General features: G+C 37.8%; 3 protein-coding genes and 2 long non-coding RNA genes across 23 annotated transcripts in view; 4 read left to right on the forward strand and 1 right to left on the reverse strand.

The window, feature by feature from the left end:
• Positions 1 to 24,177, reverse strand: part of LOC148647083 (NACHT, LRR and PYD domains-containing protein 3-like) — a 1,669,284-nt gene that overhangs the window by 1,346,003 nt on the left and 299,104 nt on the right. The gene's annotated exons all lie outside the window — the stretch shown is intronic.
• Positions 1 to 24,177, forward strand: part of LOC148647098 (ribonuclease inhibitor-like) — a 465,740-nt gene that overhangs the window by 109,830 nt on the left and 331,733 nt on the right. The window lies entirely within an intron of this gene.
• On the forward strand, positions 1,683 to 5,466 carry LOC148647100 (uncharacterized). Its single transcript, XR_015927784.1, has 4 exons — positions 1,683 to 1,731; positions 2,314 to 2,367; positions 2,846 to 2,877; positions 4,904 to 5,466. It is a non-coding gene; the product is annotated as an uncharacterized LOC148647100 (long non-coding RNA).
• On the forward strand, positions 5,816 to 16,018 carry LOC148647101 (cytosolic phospholipase A2 gamma-like). Its single transcript, XM_088609399.1, has 10 exons — positions 5,816 to 5,872; positions 6,644 to 6,786; positions 7,113 to 7,311; positions 9,491 to 9,602; positions 10,256 to 10,396; positions 10,937 to 10,990; positions 12,117 to 12,194; positions 14,447 to 14,518; positions 15,608 to 15,721; positions 15,855 to 16,018. Exons 1-10 carry the CDS (start codon positions 5,816 to 5,818, stop codon positions 16,016 to 16,018), a joined length of 1,134 nt encoding a protein of 377 aa, XP_088465525.1.
• LOC148647102 (uncharacterized) lies at positions 16,668 to 20,530 on the forward strand. The gene is made up of 3 exons (XR_015927785.1): positions 16,668 to 16,718; positions 19,618 to 19,755; positions 20,382 to 20,530. It is a non-coding gene; the product is annotated as an uncharacterized LOC148647102 (long non-coding RNA).

Here is a 24,177-nt window from a genome sequence, read left to right on the forward strand (position 1 = left end):
GTGTTTACTGAGGAATCCTGGTCACAGCTGGTAATGACACAACTGATCAAGGTCTGAGGAAGTGATATGAGGGGTACAGGGCTCAGTTTGTGCTTTGACAAAATGCCTTTAGAGTTTCAGCAGTTAAATCTTAAACACATAACAAAATTTTATTTCTTTTTATATTGCTGATATTCAGTGAAACTGCCACTGCTGTGATTCTTGTATCTGCAGCAGAAGACCATGAACACTGTGGAACCCCTATGCTGTTTGTTGTCATCCTGTTTGTGAGCCCTAAAGAGACCCAGACAGCTAATTATCAGAGGGTAAAGTGGCTCTGAACAGGCTCTCAGGTGTTTGGGACATTGCAGTGGTCACAGTTGTGTGGACAGCTGAGGACACCACTGGACAGTTTGGAGCTGAAAACATGGCTATTGGTTCGGCCAGTTTTAATCGTATATTGTTTTAATTAGCTAACTGCTGTCACAATCAAGATACTGGCAACTTTTTACTGATATGAACAAAGGTTGGGGATATGTGGTCCAAGTCAGAAGACTCAGACTTAATTCCTTTAAAACCTACTGAGTTCTATTTTTTTGTGCCACCTGGGCTCTCAGTTACATATTTGGACTGTTTAATCAACAGCATCATTGTAATCCCTATGTGTACAATTAGGTTGTGTTCTGTTTTATCAGTAACTGTACCTTTAATTAAGTTAATATTTATAAGAATCATCTGTAAAAGATTTTTAAAATACATATTTATCTGGGATAACAATGAGGTTAATCTTTAATTGACAGTTTGGAACAGAGAAAAATAAAAGACTGCAGGAAACCGTGATGATAAGGACTGTTCAGGTAGATGAAACAGGAAATACTTCTCAAACTAGGCTTGTCTTTTTTGTCACATATTTCGGTGGAATCAAGGTTATGTTTCAAATGAAATGCTGGCTTCCAGCCACGGACCTTGGCCTTTTATCTTGCCATCAACTGTAGACGTGAGCATTGTATGTAAATGTGGAGAGCACTGCAGCCTCCAGATGTATAAATACTCTGTGTGGAACAGTTGGACTACTGTACATCTCCACACTGAGGTACATCTGAGACAGGTGAGTATGTACAGGACACATTATGGTAAACTGCTAGTGTAAAAGGCCTAAATATGAACTTACTTTAGCAATATTATTGACGTTCTAGTGTGTACTAGTATGCACTGTGGCTAAGGATCTGTCCCTGTGGCTGGAAGGTTGCTGGTTCAAATCCACAGTTGGCAGAGAAATCCTACTCTGTTGGGCCCCTGAGCAAGGCCCTTAACCCCAACTACTCCAGGGGTGCTGTACTGTACAATGGCTAACCTGGTGCTCTAACCCCAAGCTTCTCTCCCTGTCTGTGTTTCATGGAGAGCAAGCTGGGGTATGCAAGAAGATGAATTCCTAATGCAGGAAATTGTATATGGCCAATAAAGTGATCTTATCTTATCTATCACTGTATTTGATAATACACACAACTAGACTATCTATACTTATTCTATAAACTTGTGCATGAAATCTTTTATAAATAATGTTCTGGGATAAATATAATGCTCAACACTGTCTGTATTTTTTTGCATATTGCAATTTTTAATATCAGTTACTGTGTTGCATGCAATCGTAATAGAGAATTATAAAAATATTCCTTTGTTTAACCCTTGGATCACATTTCTTCCAGTATTGCACAGGATTTTAGGGAAGTCGATTTAGAAGAAATCTTTAAGGTGAGGCACACATTGCTTTAAAACAGAACAAAAAAATAATGTCTTTAAATATACTAATAATAAATTTAAATGATGGAATTGTTAACAAAATTGTTAATTTCAGGAAGACATTCCCTTCTGTCATTTCTGTGTTATTTTAGATCCAGGTATCGGTTGTGGGAAAATAATCTTTTTACAATCTGACTCAGGAAATTAAGCAGTACCTGTATTGTATATTCCAAAAGTGAATGCGTCTGGCGATTTTACATAGTAGTTTTTCGTTATCTGATAATTACACTTTAGAGACATAAAATAATGTCAGTTTTTCATGTGAAAGTAAAAGACTCAGGCTGCCAGAAGACACTTTTCCTGCTCCAGTGAGCCATCTTGAATGAAAGTTAAAGGACATGACAGGGAAGCCCATCTTGTAAATAACTGGTCCTTGCTCATTTCAGGTGATATGTCAGGATAAATTGGGAACTATGTGGCTGAGAATCACTCTCAGGAGGCCTGTGCCTCTCTTTAGTCTGGACTAGTACAACCTATTCTTGGATGTCTTCTTAATGTGAAGAGTTTTCTTCTGACATATTGTTTCTTTGACAGATCCACTGAAGCAAGTGAATTCTTCACAAAAAAGACAGCATGAACCCCCACAAGGTAGATGAATGCTTATCATCTTAATACTGATAAGGCTTAGAAGGTGATAATTAAATTATGACTTGCAGCTTCTGCCTTACACTGGTATATGTTTTACTAGTAATCTCCAGCAGTGCTCTTTAATTATGTGTTGCACTCATGTGTTATTTGTTTCTGAAAATTGAGTATTACGACACAGTTCAAGCCTGCAGGTAGATCAGTGTGTGTAAGTACTCCATCAGAGGACTTTTTATTCTTGGAGAGTTCAGTAAAAGCAAACACGCAAGCAATTCTGAAAAGCAGAAGACTACATTCCTAAAACACTCAGACACTGTATTGGGTAGAAGTTTGACAGAACATAGGTACCTGTATTCTCATCAGAAGAACATAAAGTTTGAAACTGAGAGGAGTCCATTCAGCCATTCAACATGTTAATGTCTTTTTATGCAGTCATGTTAATAAGTCTTGTCAATGTTTATTTATTGATGTACCTTTACAGCCAAAGAGAAGGAGAACTGAGGAAACTGAAAAGTAAGTTTCTTTAAATCTCTTTATTAAGATATGGGAAACTGTTACCTGGGAATAAGGCACTGTTCCTAAACTTCTTTATTGACACAGTGAACATTGGTATGTCAGGAGGGCTCTCTCTAAATACCTCTACTGAGACCCAGAGAAGTTTTGCCTCTCAGGACAGCTCACTTCAAACATCTATGACATAGATATTTAAAGAGAGCTCTAAATCACACATCGTTATTTAAGGAGTGTTCAAAATCTATGTCTAAATATCTGTGAGATATACATTTTTATTTTTTGACAAACTGTAGATTATCTGGCTGATAGGTGAGCACTGTATCTAAATACCTGTGTTGAGGCACAGAGAACACCAGTGTGACTGAAGGACACTCTTTCTAAATACCCATACTGGAGCACGGATACAACACAGCTGGCTGTGTGACCTCAACCAGTCATGTAGATGGGCTATAAACAATCTGTAGTAGTTCAGGTAGGTAGCTGCGTCAGCATGCTCGGCTGCAAGGGAACAAGTAAAAGGTTTATTCCATGCGGAAAAAAAAGAAGAGAGAAAAAACACAACATTTCAGCCGTGGAGCCTTCTTCAGGTGTGAATAAACAATCTGTATGAATACTAGAGCACAAAATGACCAGGAATTTCAGAGTTCCTTTTCTAAACACTCCAACAAAAAACAACAAAACTAGCATACTGTAAATCTGGTTATGAAAGATGTAAATTGCAGATTTCGGAAAATAGCCTTGATACCAAACTGGCTTGAACACAAAAACACCCATAAAACAAAAGCAAAAGAAGAATGGTTTGACACAGACTTCAAAAACACCAGAAAGGCACTGCGAGAACTTTCAAACCAAAGACACAGACAGCCACACAAAGGAAATCTGCACCTTGGATACTGAGAGATGGTACAACACCGCAAACACATGGTTTAGAAGAAATGCCCACAAACATTCTCCTGACTATCCAGTCTTAAAAAGCAATTTCGAACATCTCTACAAGCTGAATTGCTGTATTCCCCTAAAAAACACACACACTAGCCGAGTTTCTGACCAGGGTAAGAGATACCAAGGAAAAACAGACCCAGATCAAGTACAGGTTTAGTAACCACAGTCAGGCAATAGATACTGACTGCCAGGAGAGGACAAACTCCCACTGCTAGCAGGGATTAGCAGAGACAGATGTATTTTCTTCTCTACTGTGAGAAATACTCTCGAATTAGACAAACATTCTTCCATAAAATAACACATCTAAAGCCAGAATTCCCACAGCTACCAGAAACACCACAACATCCAAACCTGCTAGGTAGGTAGGTTCTCTTTTCAGGTCACGAAGGCCTACAGGGGAATGGGGAGGTAAGGGCCACCATTTTCTTGACCATCTGACACAGGAGGTGGCCTATTACCTCCTGGTACTCATTTGGAAAGCAGGCTAAGTGGACCTGGGAGCCACCTGGAAGGAATTAGAGCAAGTTACATCGCTTTCCCCTACCTGCGATTGAACCCAAGACCTTCCAGTCAGGAGGGGGACACCCTTGCCGTCTGAGCTACCATGGCTCCAATCCTGTTAGAGGAGGAAATTAAATAGATCCTAGTATGTGATCCTGTCAGACAAGGGATATAATGTCACATACTGTATAGTAAATATATATACTGACACATAGAAGATATGTCTAAGATGAGTGCACTCTTCCTAGATGCCTACACTGCAGCACAGAGAATGTCTATCTGACATTAGATAATTTTAAGCTCCTTTACTGAAAATACCACTGAATTCCCCTGTATTAAAAGAAAAGGTTGTGCCATACAGTTAAGCAGGATCAGTAAAATGAAGCACAGAAAATGACTTTTCAGCATGAAGAATGAGCCAGGTTTGTTGTTATCAATGTGCCATCATGTGTGTGTGTGCAGTACATCAGACTGATGTCACTGTGTGTGTGTGGTATATCACAGTGAAGTGAAGTTTGTGTGTCACACATGTGATAGTTAGGCATCCCCAATATCTTCTCAGTCACTTCACTCTTTCTTTCAGGGCTTCTTACATCCGAGTTGCTCACACTCTTTGTGAGGGGGAGAACAAGGACATTAAAAAGAGAAAAATCAAAATTCAGAATGCCCTGAGGAGCCTCCAAATTCCCTGTGATGCGGTACAAGTTCTGATAAAACAATATAATGTGTAAAATTGGAATATCTGATATGTACAGTATAGTCTTGTGGTTATTGATATGTGTTATAGATAATGAAGTGTAGTGATTTGATATAATCTCTTGGAAACATATTTAGTGTCACAGTATCTTGAAGCCCAACATCAGAAAGGTGTTTTTTTTGTTATTTTCAGTGTGGAATTCAGTGAAGTAGGTCAGGAAGGATGCAAAAGAATTGCTGTGAATATGCATGTAACATAGACTGCTAATTTATTTGAATGTGAAATTGCCGTTGGACTTAAGAATTTGTGAGAATCATGATGATGAATATACACTTTAATGTCAAAGACCTCAAGGTCTAACAACAGCAATTATATGTAATGCTTTACAGCTATAAACCGCAATAATACTACACCAACTTTATTCATATTGGTCCAAATATAATAGGCACTTACTGCAACTACATTCTTTTTTTAATTACGGAGCCCAAATAGAATACTACCTTAAATCCACTGACAATCCACATTGCTGCATCTATAAAATACATATACGATTGTAAATAGAAACAAAACACTAGTAAAGACTCGTGGAAATAGCTGTGCTCATTTTTATCCTTATCACAGGGATTGGTGTGAGAGTTGTAATTGTGGAAGATTAAAAAATCTTAATGATTTAATCTGAAATGTCCCAGTGCATACGTCTGTCACATTTGGAATTAATTGGCTAAACGGATTTCAGCAGCAGCTCAGTGGGCATGATCTCATCCTGGTTTCTAAAGTGTTAAGCAGACGAGAGACCACATGACTCCCCCAGGATGTGATGCTGGTCTGTCACAAAGCATTTCCCCAGCAGTGCTCGTAAGTCTAACTGAACAGGAGCAGTGCTGGTGCCCACTTATACAGTTGGGTGAACCGGAAGAACTGGAGAGATGTACCTCATTCAAGGTGCAACAGCAGTGTCTGCAAGGGGCACTCAAACCCTCTACACTGCACCGCCCCAAGCTGTATGCAGTGATGTAAAGTCCACACTCTAGTCTAACAGCTGCTCAGGCTCAAACTCACGCTGCTGTCCAGACTGATGGAAGGTCTGAAGGTTCTCCTCCTGGACTGGAGGCCAGTCTGCCACAGGGTCACCCTCAGCAATGCTGCATTTGTACAGCTGGGAGGACTGGAGCAGTACAGAGGAAGTGTAGCAGGACAGCACAGCAATGGAACAATGATCCCACAACCCTCTGTTTGCAAGACCAGACACTTTACTGCTGCACACCGTCTGTAAGAGAAATAGACAAAATTATCTTTCAGAACAATATGACTTTAGAAATAATCACAGGTTTTCTCCTGGTAGATGTTTTTTTTACAGAAAAATTACAAATGGTTTTATGGTTCAAAATTAATACTTTAAAATATCAGTATTTAACATAAACCCAGCATCTATGAGCATCACAAGGGAGTCCTTTCAATCAGTAAGTAAGAGCTCCATCCTCTTTGAGACAGAAGGAGAGGAAAATTAAAAGAAGATACTGTAAGGCCAAGTAACTATTAATGGTGTTTCTGAAGTCGCTGGGTCACTAGACCTGGCCTCCATGACCTCTGTGTTAGATTCTGTCTTCTCCTCTCTTCCTCAATCAGGACTGTGTTCCCCCCATCGCTGTGCTGGGCTCTGGGGGGGGTCTGCGCGCCACGGTGGCTCTCATGGGGACTTTAACTGAGCTGGGGGCTCAGAACCTGCTGGACACCATCATGTACCTGTGTGGAGTGTCAGGATCCACCTGGTGAGTCTGAGAGACTGGGCTCCAAGATTAGCTATGATCCTGTGAATTCAGTTCCCATTTTGAATTATAATAATAATAATAATAATAATAATAATAATAATAATAATAATAATAATAATAATAATTAAAAAAACTGTATTTTATAAAGCGCCTTTAAAGGTGGCTTCTCAAAGTGCTTGAAAGATTTGAAAGAGCAATAGATCTGTCAGGTGTGCATTGTAACCCTGCAAATTCAGAAGGTTCAGGATTCAGGCTGTGAATTCAGCTGTGCACAGTGCATACACTGGTGAAATGTTTTCTGTGTGTTTGTGTGTCTAACACTGCAGGTGTATGTCCTCTCTGTACCGTGACCCACAGTGGTCCTCTCAAGTGGAGGATGCAGAAACAAAAATGGTGGAAACTCTCAACAATGGAAAATTCAGCTATATAAAAAGTTTGCTGAAAATCATGAAGACAATAGAGGATGAGAACTTTTCTTGTACAGATATTTGGGCGGCAATATTTGTTTACATGGTGGTGAAAGAGGTCAGCATTCTTGTCCTTCTTGTATGTGTGTTTGTACAGTATGTAACCAGTTATATGTAAGTTAAGCTCTCTGTCTCATTCTGCAGTGTCTCTTTCTCCCTGTCTGGGTGTCGGTTTGAGAACTTGTCCTTTTTTCCATAAGATATAGTGTCAGATTTCTCAAAAGTGCCTGCGAAGAGAAAGGACAAATGGCAAGTGACAAAGGATTTATTTTCATGTTCAGATATAAATAGGAAAAAAATAAAATATTGGTGTTAATAATACCAATAACAGCAAAAATCATGGTGATTCTATAAAGCCCTCCAGGAGACAATGAAGTAGAAGGTGTTTAGTACACCTTTGGGAGCAGTTACATTAACTGGCCACTAGAGGTCAGGGTGACCCAGCTCTGTGTAGCATCTGTCTTTGGCAGTGTTCAACACCTGCACTCTCAATTGCGATTTACAGTAGCTGGGAGGGAAGCTGGACTGACAAATTGCAGCTCTGTGTTACTCATTTTCACCTTAAAGAGGTGACCTACTCCAGAGAGCGGGGTTCTCTCAAGATGAATTTGAAGTGAGAGTCCCAGCTCCCTTAAAGATATCAGACATCTTCCATAAAAGATAATCATTCACTGAATCTGTAATGGAAAAGCAGCAAAAAGTTGAGTTTCTCATATAGATATTCTCATGAAAATGCTCATATCTGTTGCCCTAGCACACATAGATTGCAAATTACACAGTTGGAAATAGTGGTAGAAATGCTGAATCCCATTAATGTAGATCAACCATTACAAAGAAATTACAAAACTCAGTCTTTGTTAGAAACACTTATTTGTCAGGAAACTGGTAAATTTGCTAACAATATTAATATTTTAACAAACAACTAATATTTTCAAGCTGTAACATCCATCCATTCATACCACCCATTTTTTATACTTTTTATATTTATGTACATATATCAATATAAAATATATACATACTGTACTTTTTATATTTTATACATGACCAATCAAGTGCTCAACCTTGCTGTCCTCATCCTTCATCTCATTGAATCTGTGCTCAATCCAGGCCGACACCAGCAGCATCATGCTGTGAGAACTGGTTTAAATTTAAAATATGGACTTTCAGTGACAATGCAGAACAGAATGAGACGATTACATAATCAGTGATACAAATGGTGTAAAACAACATTTACTTTTGTGTTGTTTTTAGAACAAAACCTTCTTTAAATCTACATTGCTTTGTGAATACTTTACAGAGCAATAGCAGGATTGTAAAATATTAACGATTATATTTTTAAATAGAAAGACAAGAATGATTCAATTAACCCATAGACCAATGATTTTATAACAGTTACAAAAACAGATAGACCATTTGATAGTTAGTAACCTAACTTTATGCTGTAAGGCATATCTCTTTCTCCCCCACAAATATCTTGAATGGCTGGATACAAAATTGCACAAAATGCAAGTCGTGAGATTTCTTGAGACTTTTTTTTCAAATTGAGGCATGTGCAACTGAAGCAGCAGTGATTTTACACTAACCAATTGCTGTATTTGTCATTTGGTGAGTACAGAAACACAGCACAGTATTAGGCAAATGTCATCATGTCATATCATTTTCCAAACCACTTTATACTCTATGGTGTCACAGGAAGCCAGAGCCTACCAGGCAAGCAACAAGCACAAGGCAGGGTACACCCTGGAGGGGGTGCCAGACCATCATACATGGGGACAATTTGGAGGCCACAATAAAGGCTGAGGGGTGAAATTTGTCCCGGACACCAGGATAACTCCAAATCCAATTTTTCACTTTAATGACCACAGAGAGTCCGGACCTCGGTTTAATGTGTCATCTGAAAGACGGCTCCCACTACAGTAAAGCATCCCCGCCACTATACCGGAGCATTTGGACCCACACAGACCACAGGGTCCAACAAACACCACTTCCAGCAGCAATCATAGCTTCTGTGGCAGTACAGACCACCTCACCCAGCTCACACTGTGCATATCATTCTTCACCTTCATTTGCATATTAGTATTTGTGTCTCCTCTCATCTCTCACAATACAGAAAACGCTCAATTCAGATCTGTTGTGTTTGTCCTCTTTGTGCCTTCAGCCTTTCATCAGAACTGAATGTGTCCTGTGGCTCTTCTCTGGACTTTGATGGTTATTTATACACACTTGGTTCTTTCCAGATGGACGATCGCAAACTTTCGAAGGAGGAAGATGCAGAAATGACCAACCCTTACCCCATCTATGCTGCAGTGAATAAGTCACAGCTGGATGACAAGGAAAAATACAACAAAGGCAAGACTCCCACTTCATATACTGTATTTGCTCTAGAGGCCAACATTATAGGGATGAATTGGCTTAAAAAATATTCTAGGGAATTCTTGTAATATATAATATTACATATTAATGCTCGTAGCAACGACAGCAGTATCTCTCAAAGCAATGGCAGTAGTAGCACTACCAGCAGTTGTAAAAGTATCAACAGCTGCACCATGAAGCAGAATTAAGTAACAGCTAAATTAAATTACGTTCAACATCATTTATCCCTTACATCTTGCACTAATCAGGGCATCTTGTTAAAGCAAGCTGAGTTAAATTCCTTGCTTAAAAGCACAGCTGCTGTGTCTTGACTACAATCTGAACCCAAACCACAATGGTCCACAATGCTGCACCCATGGCAGCTGTAGTAGTGTTTGTAGCAAGTGCTTCAAAAGCAGCAACATTAAAATAAGCAGTTCTTGTGTTTGAGAGGAAGGTGGGTGTTTTTTATTAGAAACCAAACACCCTGCAGCTTCTAAAATCAGTGATCGGAGGCAGTGAGGTAATTTACATAAAGTGACAATATTGCAGTGGAAGTTGTTGGCTGGCAATGTGCTCTTCTTGATTTATTCAAGATTCTCAAATTCTGTCTTTTTGTCTTCCTTTCCTCCCTGTCTCTCCCTTTCCAGGGACTTGGTTTGAAATAACCCGTCATGAAGCAGGATACCCTGAGTATGGAGCCTTTGTAGACACCAGTGCCCTGGGGAGTCAATTCCATGGAGGAAACAAGATAAAACACAAAGATGAGATGGACATGCTGTGCTTGCAAGGTTTCTGTTCCTTCTTTTAGAAATTCATAGCAGTTTTGTACATCATCTGTTTTTAGAATGGTACTTGTTCAGGATGGCCAGTATATAATATCGATGTTATCTGACAATATAGTATTTATTTATAGTATTATTTATTATTTTAAAAATTTACTGCACCAAGGTGATAATTACTCTTGAATGACCAAGTGGAAATCCAGTGATTTATTAATTGATGATCCAAATTTTTCCTGATTACTTATCGGTTTAAAACAGTCTGATGTGTTAGGAGAGGAGATGATAGGAATGTTTAACACTTTATAAACACTTAGTAATTAATAAATAAGTGACACACATCTCGTGGGAAAAAAAAGTGTATGTAATGATACAGCTAATACTACCGAGAAGTGTGAAAAAGCCTTACAAAAAAATAATCAAACCACTGGTGGCCCAGGCATATTGCAGGGATTGCTGTGGGATGAAGAAGGACTTACCTCTTCTGTAGTTTAGTTCAACACTGAACCAGCTTTCCTGTTCAATTCATACTCTTCTGTGTTTCTTCAGGACTGTGTGGAAGTGCCATAGGCGATATGAAGGAGAACATAAAATTCTTAATAGGTATTTTACCTTTTGTGCATTTCTTAAACAGAAATTAGTATTTGTTTTTATTTTTTGCCCACCTAATTCATTATTTTCACATACTGTTTTAGTCAGGCTGACACAATACTACAGTCCTTGTAGCAGTCCAGGGGAAAGAGGGTTGGTAGGCTTTCTTCTAACATCACCTACCAAGACAGACAGTTTTACACACTCCAGCGATGAATAGCGTGTGGCAGGAGGAATGGTGCTACTCTCAATTAAAGGCACATGAACAGTTACAAACCAGAGGGAGAGTACCTGACCCCTCTTGCCTTTTTGGAAGTTAGTAATTACAGAATTTCATCCAAGGATCTCATCCAGCTTTCTCTTGTAAGAAGCCAGACACATGGTAGATTCCAGATGGATCAGTATTGCAGAGCACGCTGAGGCTACCTTGGTAAATTTACCCAGTCATTAAAGTACTAACCAGAGTTGACTGGCAGATGACACTGACTTGATGTACAGTGCCTTGCAAAAGTATCCACCCCCTTGGACTTTTCACATTTTATTGTGTTACAGCATGGAACCATGATGTATTTAATTGAGAATTTTAGCCGCTCATCAACACAAAGTACTCTATAATGTCAAAGTGAAGAAAAAATGCAGACATTTTTAAATTAATTTCAAAAAAAGAAAATATTTGAATGCTGCCAGTTTCTTTCTAAGAAATAAACTCTGGGGATCCAGAATAACAATAAAACAGTATAGCTTCAGAAACAGTCTGAACCAGTTTTCTGATGCTGCTGGTTTCAAGTATGTATCAGGTCATTAACCATCTAATGGAGACCCACAACCGTCTGGACTACATGGAAGGGTATAGTTTAACAGGCCAGGACTATATGAGTTTTCTTGAAGCTTAAGTTGACATCAGACAGAGAGAACACTGCCTCAGATCTCTCTGCTGCTGCTTAAATAACACACATCTCTAACTGGGCATGTCAGAGCATTTCTCCCTGTCTTGTCGCAACCAATACAGGAACTGATGCCATAGAGCTGAGTTATATACAAATGGTGGTTCCAGATTTTTTAGTTCGTAGAAAATTAAACAGAAAATTCATCTTTCTTAAATGTACATGTGACTATTGTTAATTTCTTTTCATTTCAGAAAAGATAATTTCTTTTTTTAAAGATTTATTCCATCCTAAAAGAAAGTTACATAGAAACCTTCTCCAGAGTTCTGGCGGTAAGATGCTCTTATTTTCTGATATTCTTTTCCACAAAATCAGGCATCTTCTTATGTACAGTACAGGTACACTACTTTTTACATATTGCAGCAGGTGTGATTATATGCAGCAAACACTAGTTGAATAATGAAATGATGGTGAATCAATTCTCACACAGAAGGATCAATTTTGTTACTGTTTTGAGTTTTTTATCCCAATAAACCATTTCTTCCTAACTGACAGTTGCCCAATAAATTGATTCTGCTGGTTGTTAGTGGAGTACAAGCTCCTTGGTTTGTCTCAGAAATTGTCATGGGCAATTTTATTTCAAAGTGTAAAGGATCTTGGAATAAATCCAACATCAATTAAACATTAAAGGGTGTTGTCATAGAAATAAATAAAAGACAAAATCTGGGAAATATGTGAGCATTTTCTGTATGTATTGTGCATTTACAGTGTATTTGAAAGATCTATTCAATTTAATTTATAATCATCACTGATTTATTTCTATTTTTGTACTTCACCTGATAGGAACTCAAATTGTTCATTTGCTTCTGCATTACATAAAATTGCTATACTACAAAGCTGATTATTGAGAGGACTACTCTACAGTATGTGGTCCAATTGGATGCTGAAATTGTATTATTTTCATGAATGAAGGCACACCTGTAGCTTCAGTGACATGGTTCTAGAGTTTCACATTTTAAAGACGTGATTCTTCTCTCTGTTGAAGGCCTTGTAATTACTTTTTCTCCCTCCACCAGCAGCAAGAACGGGGCAGTCCTGACTCACATCTACAATATCTGCCACTTTTCACACTGCAAGCTCTTCCATGATTGTACTGAGATACACTGTTGAAATTTAACATAGTGCTCATTGAATTCAGGGCAAGCATAAGGGACCAAGGTGTAACAGAAAGCCTTAAACCCTTTAGTCTTCCTTTAAATACTGACTGCACCAACATATAGACCAGCACATTTATCATAAGTATCTTCATGATTCTATGTTTCCCATTTATTAATCTAAATTATTTCCCTTTCATCTTTTGCACTGTTTGCTAATCTATTCATAAAGGTATGTGCAAATTTCCCCAGATTCCTAATGCTATGCATACATTTGATTTCCTAGTGCAGTTCCAATTATCATTTGTATATCCTTACATGCTATAGACTCCAAACGTACTGGTCTGAAAGAACGAATTCACCGAAAGGGTATTTATCACCCATTGTCACCCATTGTCTAATTGTGGCTACTAACCATGTTTTGACAGGCCTTTGAAAAAGGTTAGTTAACATTCTATGTGGCATGTCTTGTACAGGATCTTTCTGTGGAATAGATTTAATGCTATCAAGACTGACAGGCTTGTTTAACTTAAGGATTTCTAGTACCTGTAATAGCTCTGCATGTCTTTAAACTGTTGCCATCCTTTCTGCACTGATTCCATACCTATCCTGCTCCATTCTACTGTTCTTCAGCTCTTTTTTCTTTAATGCAATAAGAAATAAAACTATACAGAAGACTTAAATAAAAGTTCTGTCTGCTTTATTTAAATCTGGAATCTACCTGTGTAATTTCAATGCATACAGCACTTCAGGACAACACCATATTATGATAATTCTGTTCTAATGGTTTTCTCACCCCTGTTTCCTCACTCTATCTTGACTTTTTTAAAAAGATCTGTACAAGTATTCCGTCTCGTATCTGCTCTGACTAAGGAAGTAGTCATTAGGCTTGTCTACCATTTGAGTGTCAGCTTCTGACATTCATATTGGATTTACAAATCTGCATGAGGAGAGGTCCAATCTCCAACAATATATAAGAAATATAAATATGAAAAGAAGTATGTTTTTCTGAACTTGGTGGTCTGTAACATCATGCACTGTGGTTTTATGTTTCAGCCATAAAGGTTGAGACCTTGGCTTTATCTGGCTTAAGTTCTGTGCAAGAAAGTTGTTTTTGCAGTATAGAGCTAGTCCTTCTCCTCTCCCATCTTCCCATCTCTCCTCAATGCAATGTCCACATGAATGTCTCTAGCACTTATATTTTAGTTCATCCAATTCCCAAAAAATCTAAATATTGTTTTCTCCTGTTTTTCCCTTGGAGATTTTATTAAGACCCACTTTCTTTCCACTTAACATGTTTTTGCATTTCTCTGTAGATCCTTGTCAAAAGCTTATTGGTAATTAATCATCTGGAAATAAACACACAGTGGGTTATCATAAAATCAGAAGGTATCTCTGTCAGAATAACAGACCCTCTCTTCTTTTCACAGGTAGTCCCCCCTCTGAAGATGTGTTCTCTTTTTACAATGATGTGGAGGAAGATGAGGAAGACCTCAGTTTAGGTAATGGTAAAGCAGGTTGAGTCACATGCACTCAATGTAGGTTTGAGAGTTTAGGGGTAGTCTTAATATACCCACAATAATCCATTGCCAGGTAACTGTCTTGCAAGCCAAGACTCTTCCCACTCTGACCTGTCTTGCAGGTGACAATACCACCCAATAATGGCTGAATGCCAAGACTAGTACAAGAAATATCCCTCCCGAAGACTTATCCCCCCAATCTCAGTTCCAGGCAATCTCATGTTGACTGTATCTTGTTCAAGCTAAGGTTCACCCAATCCCAATTAATATCCCCTTTTCTCTGTTTTTCTGCACTGAGCTCCCACGTTGTCTAATGTCTTCACAGCTAGAACAGCTACTGATCAAACCTGCTAGTGTGGAGAACAAGACCCTCTATTTACATTGTTAGACCAGGAAGAAAAACAGTCTAGGACTGGAAAAGATTATTAAAGCTATTCTGTATCATAGCCTTAGAACTTCAGCAGTCCAGGAGTGAAGAAAATGCTTTTGCTGATGTGGTGCTGGTGTGGTGGGGTATTTAGAATAAGCTGCTGTGTTTTCTTTTCTCTGCCCAATTTGGGGAAAAAATGATAAATTACACTAGGAGCTAAAGTAACTTTCTCTATTAAAACCAGCAGTTTACAAGTTTCCACAGTTACCACAGTTCTTTAGCTGAAACTTTTTTAGAAAAGGTAAGTTTGAACTTTTTTAGAAAACACTCTACTGGTAAAGAAGCCACTGCAGGGGTTTGCAGAGGTATACTCTAAACACCCCAGTATACAACTGTGAACAAATTAATATTCTCTTTTCTCTGGGATATGTCTGTACTTCATAACTTACAGACCCTCACCTGTTCCAAAACCTTTGCAGTAATTTTTCCATTTCAAGGCTAATTTAGTTTAGAACTTTTCTTCTGTGTGTGGGATGAGCTGTATCCCAAACTAGCGGTTACTATGGAATATCCTTGTTAGGACTGTAGTTCTCTTGAAGTGAACATTTTGGCCTGCCTACTCTTTCCAGTAAGGGAACCAAAACATTCCCTTATCTGATTTCTTTCTAAACTTGTACTCAAAGTGTGGGTCTCATTCACAGGTGATGAATGTGAAAAGAGAGCTATGATCTTTTGCCTGCTTAAGCTCCACTGGAACGTCCTCTGTGGCAAAGACTGCAAACACATCCTCAACTCTATGAAGAACATTGTCAAAGGTACACTTCTCTTACATGTAAATTTCCAATTACTTCAGAATGCAAGGAGGGTTACAACCGAAAGGAAACCTCTTCCCCCATCTGCCTCTTACCATGTGTGAGACTCTTTTATCCTCTTTTCTCTGTCCACCAGATGAAAAGGTGATATATGAGTTGGTCTCACTGATGTATGATACGTGGGACGTCGTCGGCAAGGACATCCAGCACAGGATGATATCAGCTCTTTCCATGGTTGTCCTTAAGCATTTTGAAGGCAAGTGTGTCTCACCTGAAATAAGAGTGTCAGTGATGCTGTAAGATCTGGGAATCAGTATTTTGCAGAAATTGCCCATAAGTCATGACAAAAACCTTGTCACACTGCATCCATAAAGCATGAGCTTACCGAAACTCCTCCAACAGAAAAATCAACTGAATCATGAAATGGGACAAGCCTGGAAGTTGTAACCAGAAGACAAAAAAAAATGTGTTCACTAAAAACACTAAAATGTGTAAAAGTAGAAAAAACATTCCCTTCCATACCTTATACAGTAATACATTTCAATTTCCTCTGGAATTCTTAATGATTTAAAGTAAATTCTTATTTCATTATTTTTACATTTCCTATTCTAGACATTTTATCTATTTTCACTTGTGTAAAAATAGCAATGAGTTCTCCAGCGTACTGTATGATTCTGTACACAGCAGCTCTTCTCACTGTCTGCTGAGTGTCAGAAGTGACACATATAAATGCTTGTATTCTTTTGAGCACCGAATCAATGCAGATACAATACTAAACATGGATCTTCCTTTTGCTTCAAAATTCAGTTTACCACATTGCTTTACTGTTAAATAACAGGAGTATAGTCTGGTCTTTTAAAGGTGCTGTATCAGATGATCACAAAATTTAATACAAGGGGAATTTGCTTGGGAGCCTTTTCTAATTTAATGTTCGGTTTCACGTACATTTCAGAAGCAAATGAACAGCTCATGGTCACCACGCAAGCAACAGAGAATGCAGGTAAGTTGGTTTTGGAAATTATACAGTAGTATGATTAAGATGTACAGGCACCCATCACTTTATATGATAGCTTTTACACACCTGAAGCACTATCCAGCTAAATCATACTCAGAAATAGGAGAAACTAATTAATACTACAATATAACTATGGCTATAATACAGTTTAGATTATGGATAAATAATACTGAATTATTCATGAGGGGGAGAGAGAAAAAAAACGCTACAGAGGCATAGAGAGAGACAGGGGCAGTTAATATTGAATTGATTGCTCTTAGTGTTATATAAAGAGTAGTTGTAAGAGAATGGAAGTCATTGGGCCTGCTTAGACAGATTGATGGTTAGATAAATAGCTTATACTGTAGTTTCATGAAACTCCATTATACAAAGCCAGAGAAGCAGGAGAGGAACAAAAAACACCACTGACACAAATACAACTGGGTTTTCACTATTGCTTTTACAGACATCTACTGGGTTGGCTCTTTGAGGGCTTTTAATACAGTATCAGGTTTCTTCACAGCTGTGTCTTTTCAAGATGACATAGGTCCACATCCTTCAGTTTATCAGTGCAGGACATTCCTTTAAGCCTTGGAGTATATCTGGTTGATCCTATCTGGTCTGATTTGAAAGTAGTAGTCTCTTGTAGTTTATTTCATTTCAGGAAATCTCTAGTTTTTTTGTCTAAGTCTTGCTTGTCTAAGTTTGCATCTTAGTCTTCACTGTTTTCAGTCTCACACATACACTTATGGATCAGCCTGTTTAGTTATTTTGTGAAAATCCTAGCTCATTGTTTATGTGCTGGCACATACAGTGTGGTGTGTATTGTAATTGTAATAATTAAAAAAATCATTAATTTGGTACATTCATTTGTTATATCAAATAAATATAGACCTTTCCCTTGCAATATATGCTAAATCAACTTTCAGTTATATTGTATCAAGGGTATGAATACTTTTAGAGAAATTTGTTTTGTATGCACACACAGACCTTCTGTAGTTACTTTCAAAGTGACAATAGCATCTCAGTGAATTAGTTTGGATTCAAATACTGGATTTTTAGCTTGCCTAGATTTTCCAATTGGTGTTTTAAATCCATTTCTAGAATAAAAAAAACAAAACAATTGTATTCCTTCCTCCTCTTTTCTAGCAGCCACTGAAACAGAATTGAAGGACTGAGTTCTGACAAGTACAGTATTTCCACTAGACATTTTATTAGATAGATAGATAATACTTTATTAATCCCAAAGGGAAATTGATGTATTATGTGTACCTACTGAACTAAAGTGTACTGGAATTGCTTCAGTGTGCATCAGTACATTTGGAGGTTCAGGCTGGCAACAATGCTCTGATGATATTAATTTGGCACAATGGCAATTACTGTAAACAAGGAACAAACAGTTTAAACAGCAAGATAGGGTACCATCATATTGATTTTAATTTATGCCTATGTGGTATTTTGTGTTAGACAGATTGATGGTTAGATAAATAGCTTATACTGTAGTTTCATGAAACTCCATTATACAAAGCCAGAGAAGCAGGAGAGGAACAAAAAACACCACTGACACAAATACAACTGGGTTTTCACTATTGCTTTTACAGACATCTACTGGGTTGGCTCTTTGAGGGCTTTTAATACAGTATCAGGTTTCTTCACAGCTGTGTCTTTTCAAGATGACATAGGTCCACATCCTTCAGTTTATCAGTGCAGGACATTCCTTTAAGCCTTGGAGTATATCTGGTTGATCCTATCTGGTCTGATTTGAAAGTAGTAGTCTCTTGTAGTTTATTTCATTTCAGGAAATCTCTAGTTTTTTTGTCTAAGTCTTGCTTGTCTAAGTTTGCATCTTAGTCTTCACTGTTTTCAGTCTCACACATACACTTATGGATCAGCCTGTTTAGTTATTTTGTGAAAATCCTAGCTCATTGTTTATGTGCTGGCACATACAGTGTGGTGTGTATTGTAATTGTAATAATTAAAAAAATCATTAATTTGGTACATTCATTTGTTATATCAAATAAATATAGACCTTTCCCTTGCAATATATGCTAAATCAACTTTCAGTTATATTGTATCAAGGGTATGAATACTTTTAGAGAAATTTGTTTTGTATGCACACACAGACCTTCTGTAGTTACTTTCAAAGTGACAATAGCATCTCAGTGAATTAGTTTGGATTCAAATACTGGATTTTTAGCTTGCCTAGATTTTCCAATTGGTGTTTTAAATCCATTTCTAGAATAAAAAAAAAAAAAACAATTGTATTCCTTCCTCCTCTTTTCTAGCAGCCACTGAAACAGAATTGAAGGACTGAGTTCTGACAAGTACAGTATTTCCACTAGACATTTTATTAGATAGATAGATAATACTTTATTAATCCCAAAGGGAAATTGATGTATTATGTGTACCTACTGAACTAAAGTGTACTGGAATTGCTTCAGTGTGCATCAGTACATTTGGAGGTTCAGGCTGGCAACAATGCTCTGATGATATTAATTTGGCACAATGGCAATTACTGTAAACAAGGAACAAACAGTTTAAACAGCAAGATAGGGTACCATCATATTGATTTTAATTTATGCCTATGTGGTATTTTGTGAGGTAGAATATAGTGTCTGTGAAGTGAAGTCTGTGTTTTGTTGTGTCCAGAAAAGAAATGCTAAAGGTTAAAGGTTACTGGTTCTTTTGGTTAGATTGACCTAACTTAACAGCAAAATACTGCTGTAATGTAAACACCAAAAGAATCCAGTTGATACAAGAATTCTGTCCAAGAATTAAATCTTTGGGAATAGTAATTGTTCAATACAGCCATATTGTCTACTGGATTGTAGCAATCTGACATGCTTGGAAATGTTTGAACTTCTCTTGCTCAGAAACAACAGGTCATGTTTATCTCTTCTTCCAGCTTCCTATGGGAATGTGACCATGAACTGCGACAAATCTGATGTGTTCCTTCTCACAAATTTTCATGAGATTCATAAAATGGTATCTTTCTGGATCTGGGGAACCAAGCACAACTTTCTGTATGAGTACCCCAACACAGGTGAGACTCCAATATAGCGCAGTAGCACAGAAAATAACTTTTAACAGTGCAATGTGCAATATATACTGTAGCAAAAGTGAACTGATTGGTCCCAAGACTGTAACAGGTCTGGACTTGTAACAGTGTAACAGTGTTCACTCAGTGGGCAGTGGGAGGCCCACAGTCTACTAGTCAGCTGTTCAGGATTAGGCAAACTGTAACTGAGGTTTCTCCAAGTAGCTAATAAAATCCAATAAAATTGGATGGACTTAGCTGGTTTGGGTCCTCATTTGACTTGACCTGCCTGGCACCTCACAGAGAGACACCCCACTCAGGCACTGTGGAAAACTAGATATAACAAATTAGAAATGCACATGTTAAAAGAGCTTGTCCTCAAGTCTTTATTCTTCCCATTCTTAGGTTAGCCAGCAGCTGAAAGCTTGAAGTGATAAAGTAATAATTTCATTATATTTTTGTATAGTATCTCGTAAAATAGTACAGCATTGTGATTATTATAGTGGATTATGAAAAAGTAGTCAGATGATGCCTTTATCCAGGACTACTGTCAATCTGATACTTACCTTAAAAATGAATCTAGGAAACACTCTACATTATACTACTTTCTCTTGTGTTTAAATAATCCCTAGATAACAGACTCCCCAGGAACCTGGTCACTGAGGACAAAATCTACCTCATTGATGCTGGTCTGTCCATCAACAGTGCCTACCCACTGGTCCTGAGGAGAGACAGGGGAGTGCAGCTCATTCTGTCCTTTGATTTCAGCGAAGGAGACCCATTCATGGTAAAGTACATCATACAAGTCATCACGTTCATCTGGTTCTGCTGTCTTGAGTTCACACTTCAGTGGTCCAGGCTCAGGCTACTGTAGGAGCTCCTGTAGTCTAGGTGATTCCCTCAGTTACAGTGTAGGTGTGCCAATGCCAGATTTCTATTTCAAACTGCTCTACCATAAAACAGGGCTTCAACAAGCTGGTAGCCTAATATTGGACTAATACTAGGTTTCTGCGAAGATGCTGAAGTACCTACTGTATCTCATAGGTTTCACCAGGTACACATTTAAACATCAGTGCCTGTTAATTTGACTTTCTGTATTAAAGATCCATAAATGTATAATTTCCCAGCATTTTTTTCTAGTTTAAATCAGGTTACCTATGCAAAGGGCTTTCCTATTAATAATTGGAAAAGAATAGAATACTCTAGGAACAGAATAATAATATTAATATTCCTAATAATAATAAAGCTATTGGAGATTATCTGTGCGCTCACACTGTAGTTTCTTATAACCAAATAATATATCCACAGTTTGCCTGGATAAAAAATTAGCTACTGTATGCTTTAGTTTTTCTGCAATTGTCTTTTTTTTCTTTTTATTACAATGTAATGACTGGATGACTGATCAGTTGATGACAGTGAGGGTGGACAGTGTGTTTTTTCTTCCTTCCAGACTGTCACCAATGCAGCTGAATACTGTGATAAAAACAAAATTCCCTTCCCACCCATTGCAGTGAGTGAGGAGGAGAAGAACTGTCCAGCAAGCGTCTACATCTTCAAGGGTACAAACACCCCCACTGTCATGCACTTCCCTCTCTTCAACAAGGACAACTGTGGAGGCAAGTGAACCAGCAGGCATTTTAGATTTCAGCTACAGGATTCATGTCACTGCTGTGAGAAATTCACCACTGGTTGGTGAAAGACAAGACTTATGGTTTCAAGCCAGCCCAGTGTTAATTTGATTATTAATATTTGATATATCTAATGCCTTACTTAAGTTGAATAAAATGTCTATTAGATATAATTGTATTTTAGCCATACTTGTAATTTTGATTTGGTCAACTAAAAATTAACTAAAGTTCACTTGCAGTACTTTTAGCCAACAAACTGAATTAGTTTCAGTCACATTTCAGTCATGCAGTTAAATTAAGTTTTAGTCTAATTCGTTAGTCTTTGGAATATTAAGTTTTGCAACATGGTGGCACATGGTGGCATTGCTGCCTTGTAGTACTGGCACCCTCTTTACTTCCAGACCTGGAGTGCTATCTGTGTGGAGATTCCTCCCACAGTCCAAAGACATAGTGGTAGGTTCACTGGCTTCAGTGAAAACTGGCCCTAAGTATACAGGTAAGTGTGTGTCTGCCCTGTAACACCCATCCAGGGTGTACCCCATGTTGTGTCTGTTGTTTGTTAGGATAGGGTAACAGGGACTCTGGTTCTCCTGTTACCCTGAATTGGAAAAAAGCAGTTTGAAAATAGATGGATTGTACTTTTTTTTACTTCATTGCAGTTTAAGAATTATAAATGGATGGAATGTGCTGAAGTACTGAGTAGATTGAATGTTGAGTTCAGCAGAGAGACCCCATTGTGTGAAGACCAAAGAAAACATATAGTAGTGTAAATCTGAAAATGATCACAGAAAGCAAAAATCATATCAGGCTATTACATCATAATGCCATTTTCATGAAAACTTTTGTACTTTCACTGTTGCAATGCAAAACGTGATTCCTACATGATTTCATACAATTGATAACATTCTACTAAAAAGCAAGAGTCTTTGTGTCTCCTGCCTTGAGCTCGTTGCTTGCTGGGACGAGCTACCCCACAACCCTGTGGTAGATAGGATGGTTGGAAACTGGATGAATGGATACATTTTCAGTTACTGTACATTGCTTCACTGGCATGAATATTTTTTGGGAAACTATACAGCCATTCAAAATGTGCATCAAAACTCATTCTCATGGACAGTTGGCTGCACCGTGTAGCAGTGTGATTCAGGAAGATGATCATCCTGCCAAAAGAATCTTCACTGGCCAAGATAGATCAATAAGTGGTGTGTTAGATGTTAATAAAAACATTAGCTCAATATATTCTGTTGTCCTACAGTATGCCTTTAAATCCTCTTAATATGGAATATTAATATGGAATCATAACTAAAGCCTTACTACAGGGGAATGTTGGTAGCTGAAAATATATTTCCTTGGTAGTGGTACAAGTAGATGAAAATAAAAAGTGTGCTACCTTTTATAAAAAATAATCAATCTACCACAAGTGCCATCTATCATATTTCTCTGACCAATAAAAATTCTCTGAGCTGTGTGATGTATCATTATGTAGCATTATGACAGAGTCATTTTACTGCAGTATTGAGTTTTGATGTGCAATCTGAGTGGCTGCCTCAGTAATTATACAGCTAAACGAACAACATCCAGCCTTTTGGGTTTCACTTCCTGGTTAAGTTCCCAAGGAAAAAGAGCCTCAGCTGTAAGCTGACTATTGTAAGTTTCTGCTAAGAATCAGGACTCCCATGGGTACTACTTACTGTAGTTCTGTTTTTCATCATTCACTGAAATAAACAATAGCTAATTGACAAATATTTTCTTCTTCATTTTGACAACTGAATTAATACTACAAGGTGTTCCATGACTTTAACATTCTTTCAAACAGCAATGCTGCCCAAATTTCTTTGAAATGACTGCAGAACTATTATGTGCTGACACACAGAGTAATTTTAAACCCAGTATATCAGAGATCATTCTCTGCAGGCTCTTAGGCAACCTCCTCCTGTTTCACCAAAACTCCAGGCCATCAGCTCTCCTATCTATCCCCATATGCTCCGGTCTAATCAAACAGGAAGCACTAAGTCTTTTGAGACTACCCCAAACTTGCCACTTATCAGACACATGCAATAGAATAACACAACGCAAAATTCCCAGGGCACAGCTTTGAACAGAACACTTCTCTAAGAGTCAAACATTTATAAGCAAAAAAAAAATAATACAGCATTACCATGTTCCTTAATGTCTTCACCAATATTGTGTTGTACAGTATTTCACAACATTAATACAACAAAAGCCACTCATGCAGTATGAAACCCAAATCTTTGATTTTGTCTTAATAACCTCCCATTGTTTTAGGAACAGCTTTACAGAGTCTAGACTTTAATAATTCATGCAATGTTTAGATATGCTCAATATTTTCTGTATTTTGTGGCATCTGTTTTCTTAGTTTTCTGTCAGACTCATCCCAGAAATGTACATTCATATATAGAAACAGACTTCAGAGAAAACAAGACCTGCAATGTAGCTGAGTCCTCCAGGTGGATGCTGTCCTGTCTTGCACCCTGTGATTCCTGGGTTGATATACCTGTAGCCCTTACCAGGAATAATTGGCTTTCTAGTAATAGGTGATCAAATGGAATGTTTTAAAAATGCTAAAATCTGTTTTCTGGAGAATCGCATAGAGTAACACTTTGAAAAAAAAAGATTGATTGGGACCCTTTTAGTAGTTTTTATGCCCAGTAGTAATAATAATAATAATAATAATAATAATAATAATAATAATAATAATAATAATAATAATTTAATCCTGAATGATTTGTGCTATTGAAAATTATTTGTTCGTTAAGGGATTACCAGGTGAAGTGCTGTC

Source organism: Lepisosteus platostomus, chromosome 16 (assembly GCF_059453375.1).
Source record: "Lepisosteus platostomus isolate fLepPlt1 chromosome 16, fLepPlt1.hap1, whole genome shotgun sequence".
In the NCBI taxonomy this organism is placed as follows: domain Eukaryota; kingdom Metazoa; phylum Chordata; class Actinopteri; order Semionotiformes; family Lepisosteidae; genus Lepisosteus; species Lepisosteus platostomus.

Bases quoted from the DNA above. Each gene is read 5' to 3' on its own strand.
- LOC148647101 (XM_088609399.1), top strand. From the start codon at position 5,816: ATGACTCCCCCAGGATGTGATGCTGGTCTGTCACAAAGCATTTCCCCA. The intron at 6,787-7,112 runs GTGAGTCTGAGA...CTAACACTGCAG, and splicing joins GGAGTGTCAGGATCCACCTG to GTGTATGTCCTCTCTGTACC. The intron at 15,722-15,854 runs GTACACTTCTCT...TCTGTCCACCAG, and splicing joins TATGAAGAACATTGTCAAAG to ATGAAAAGGTGATATATGAG.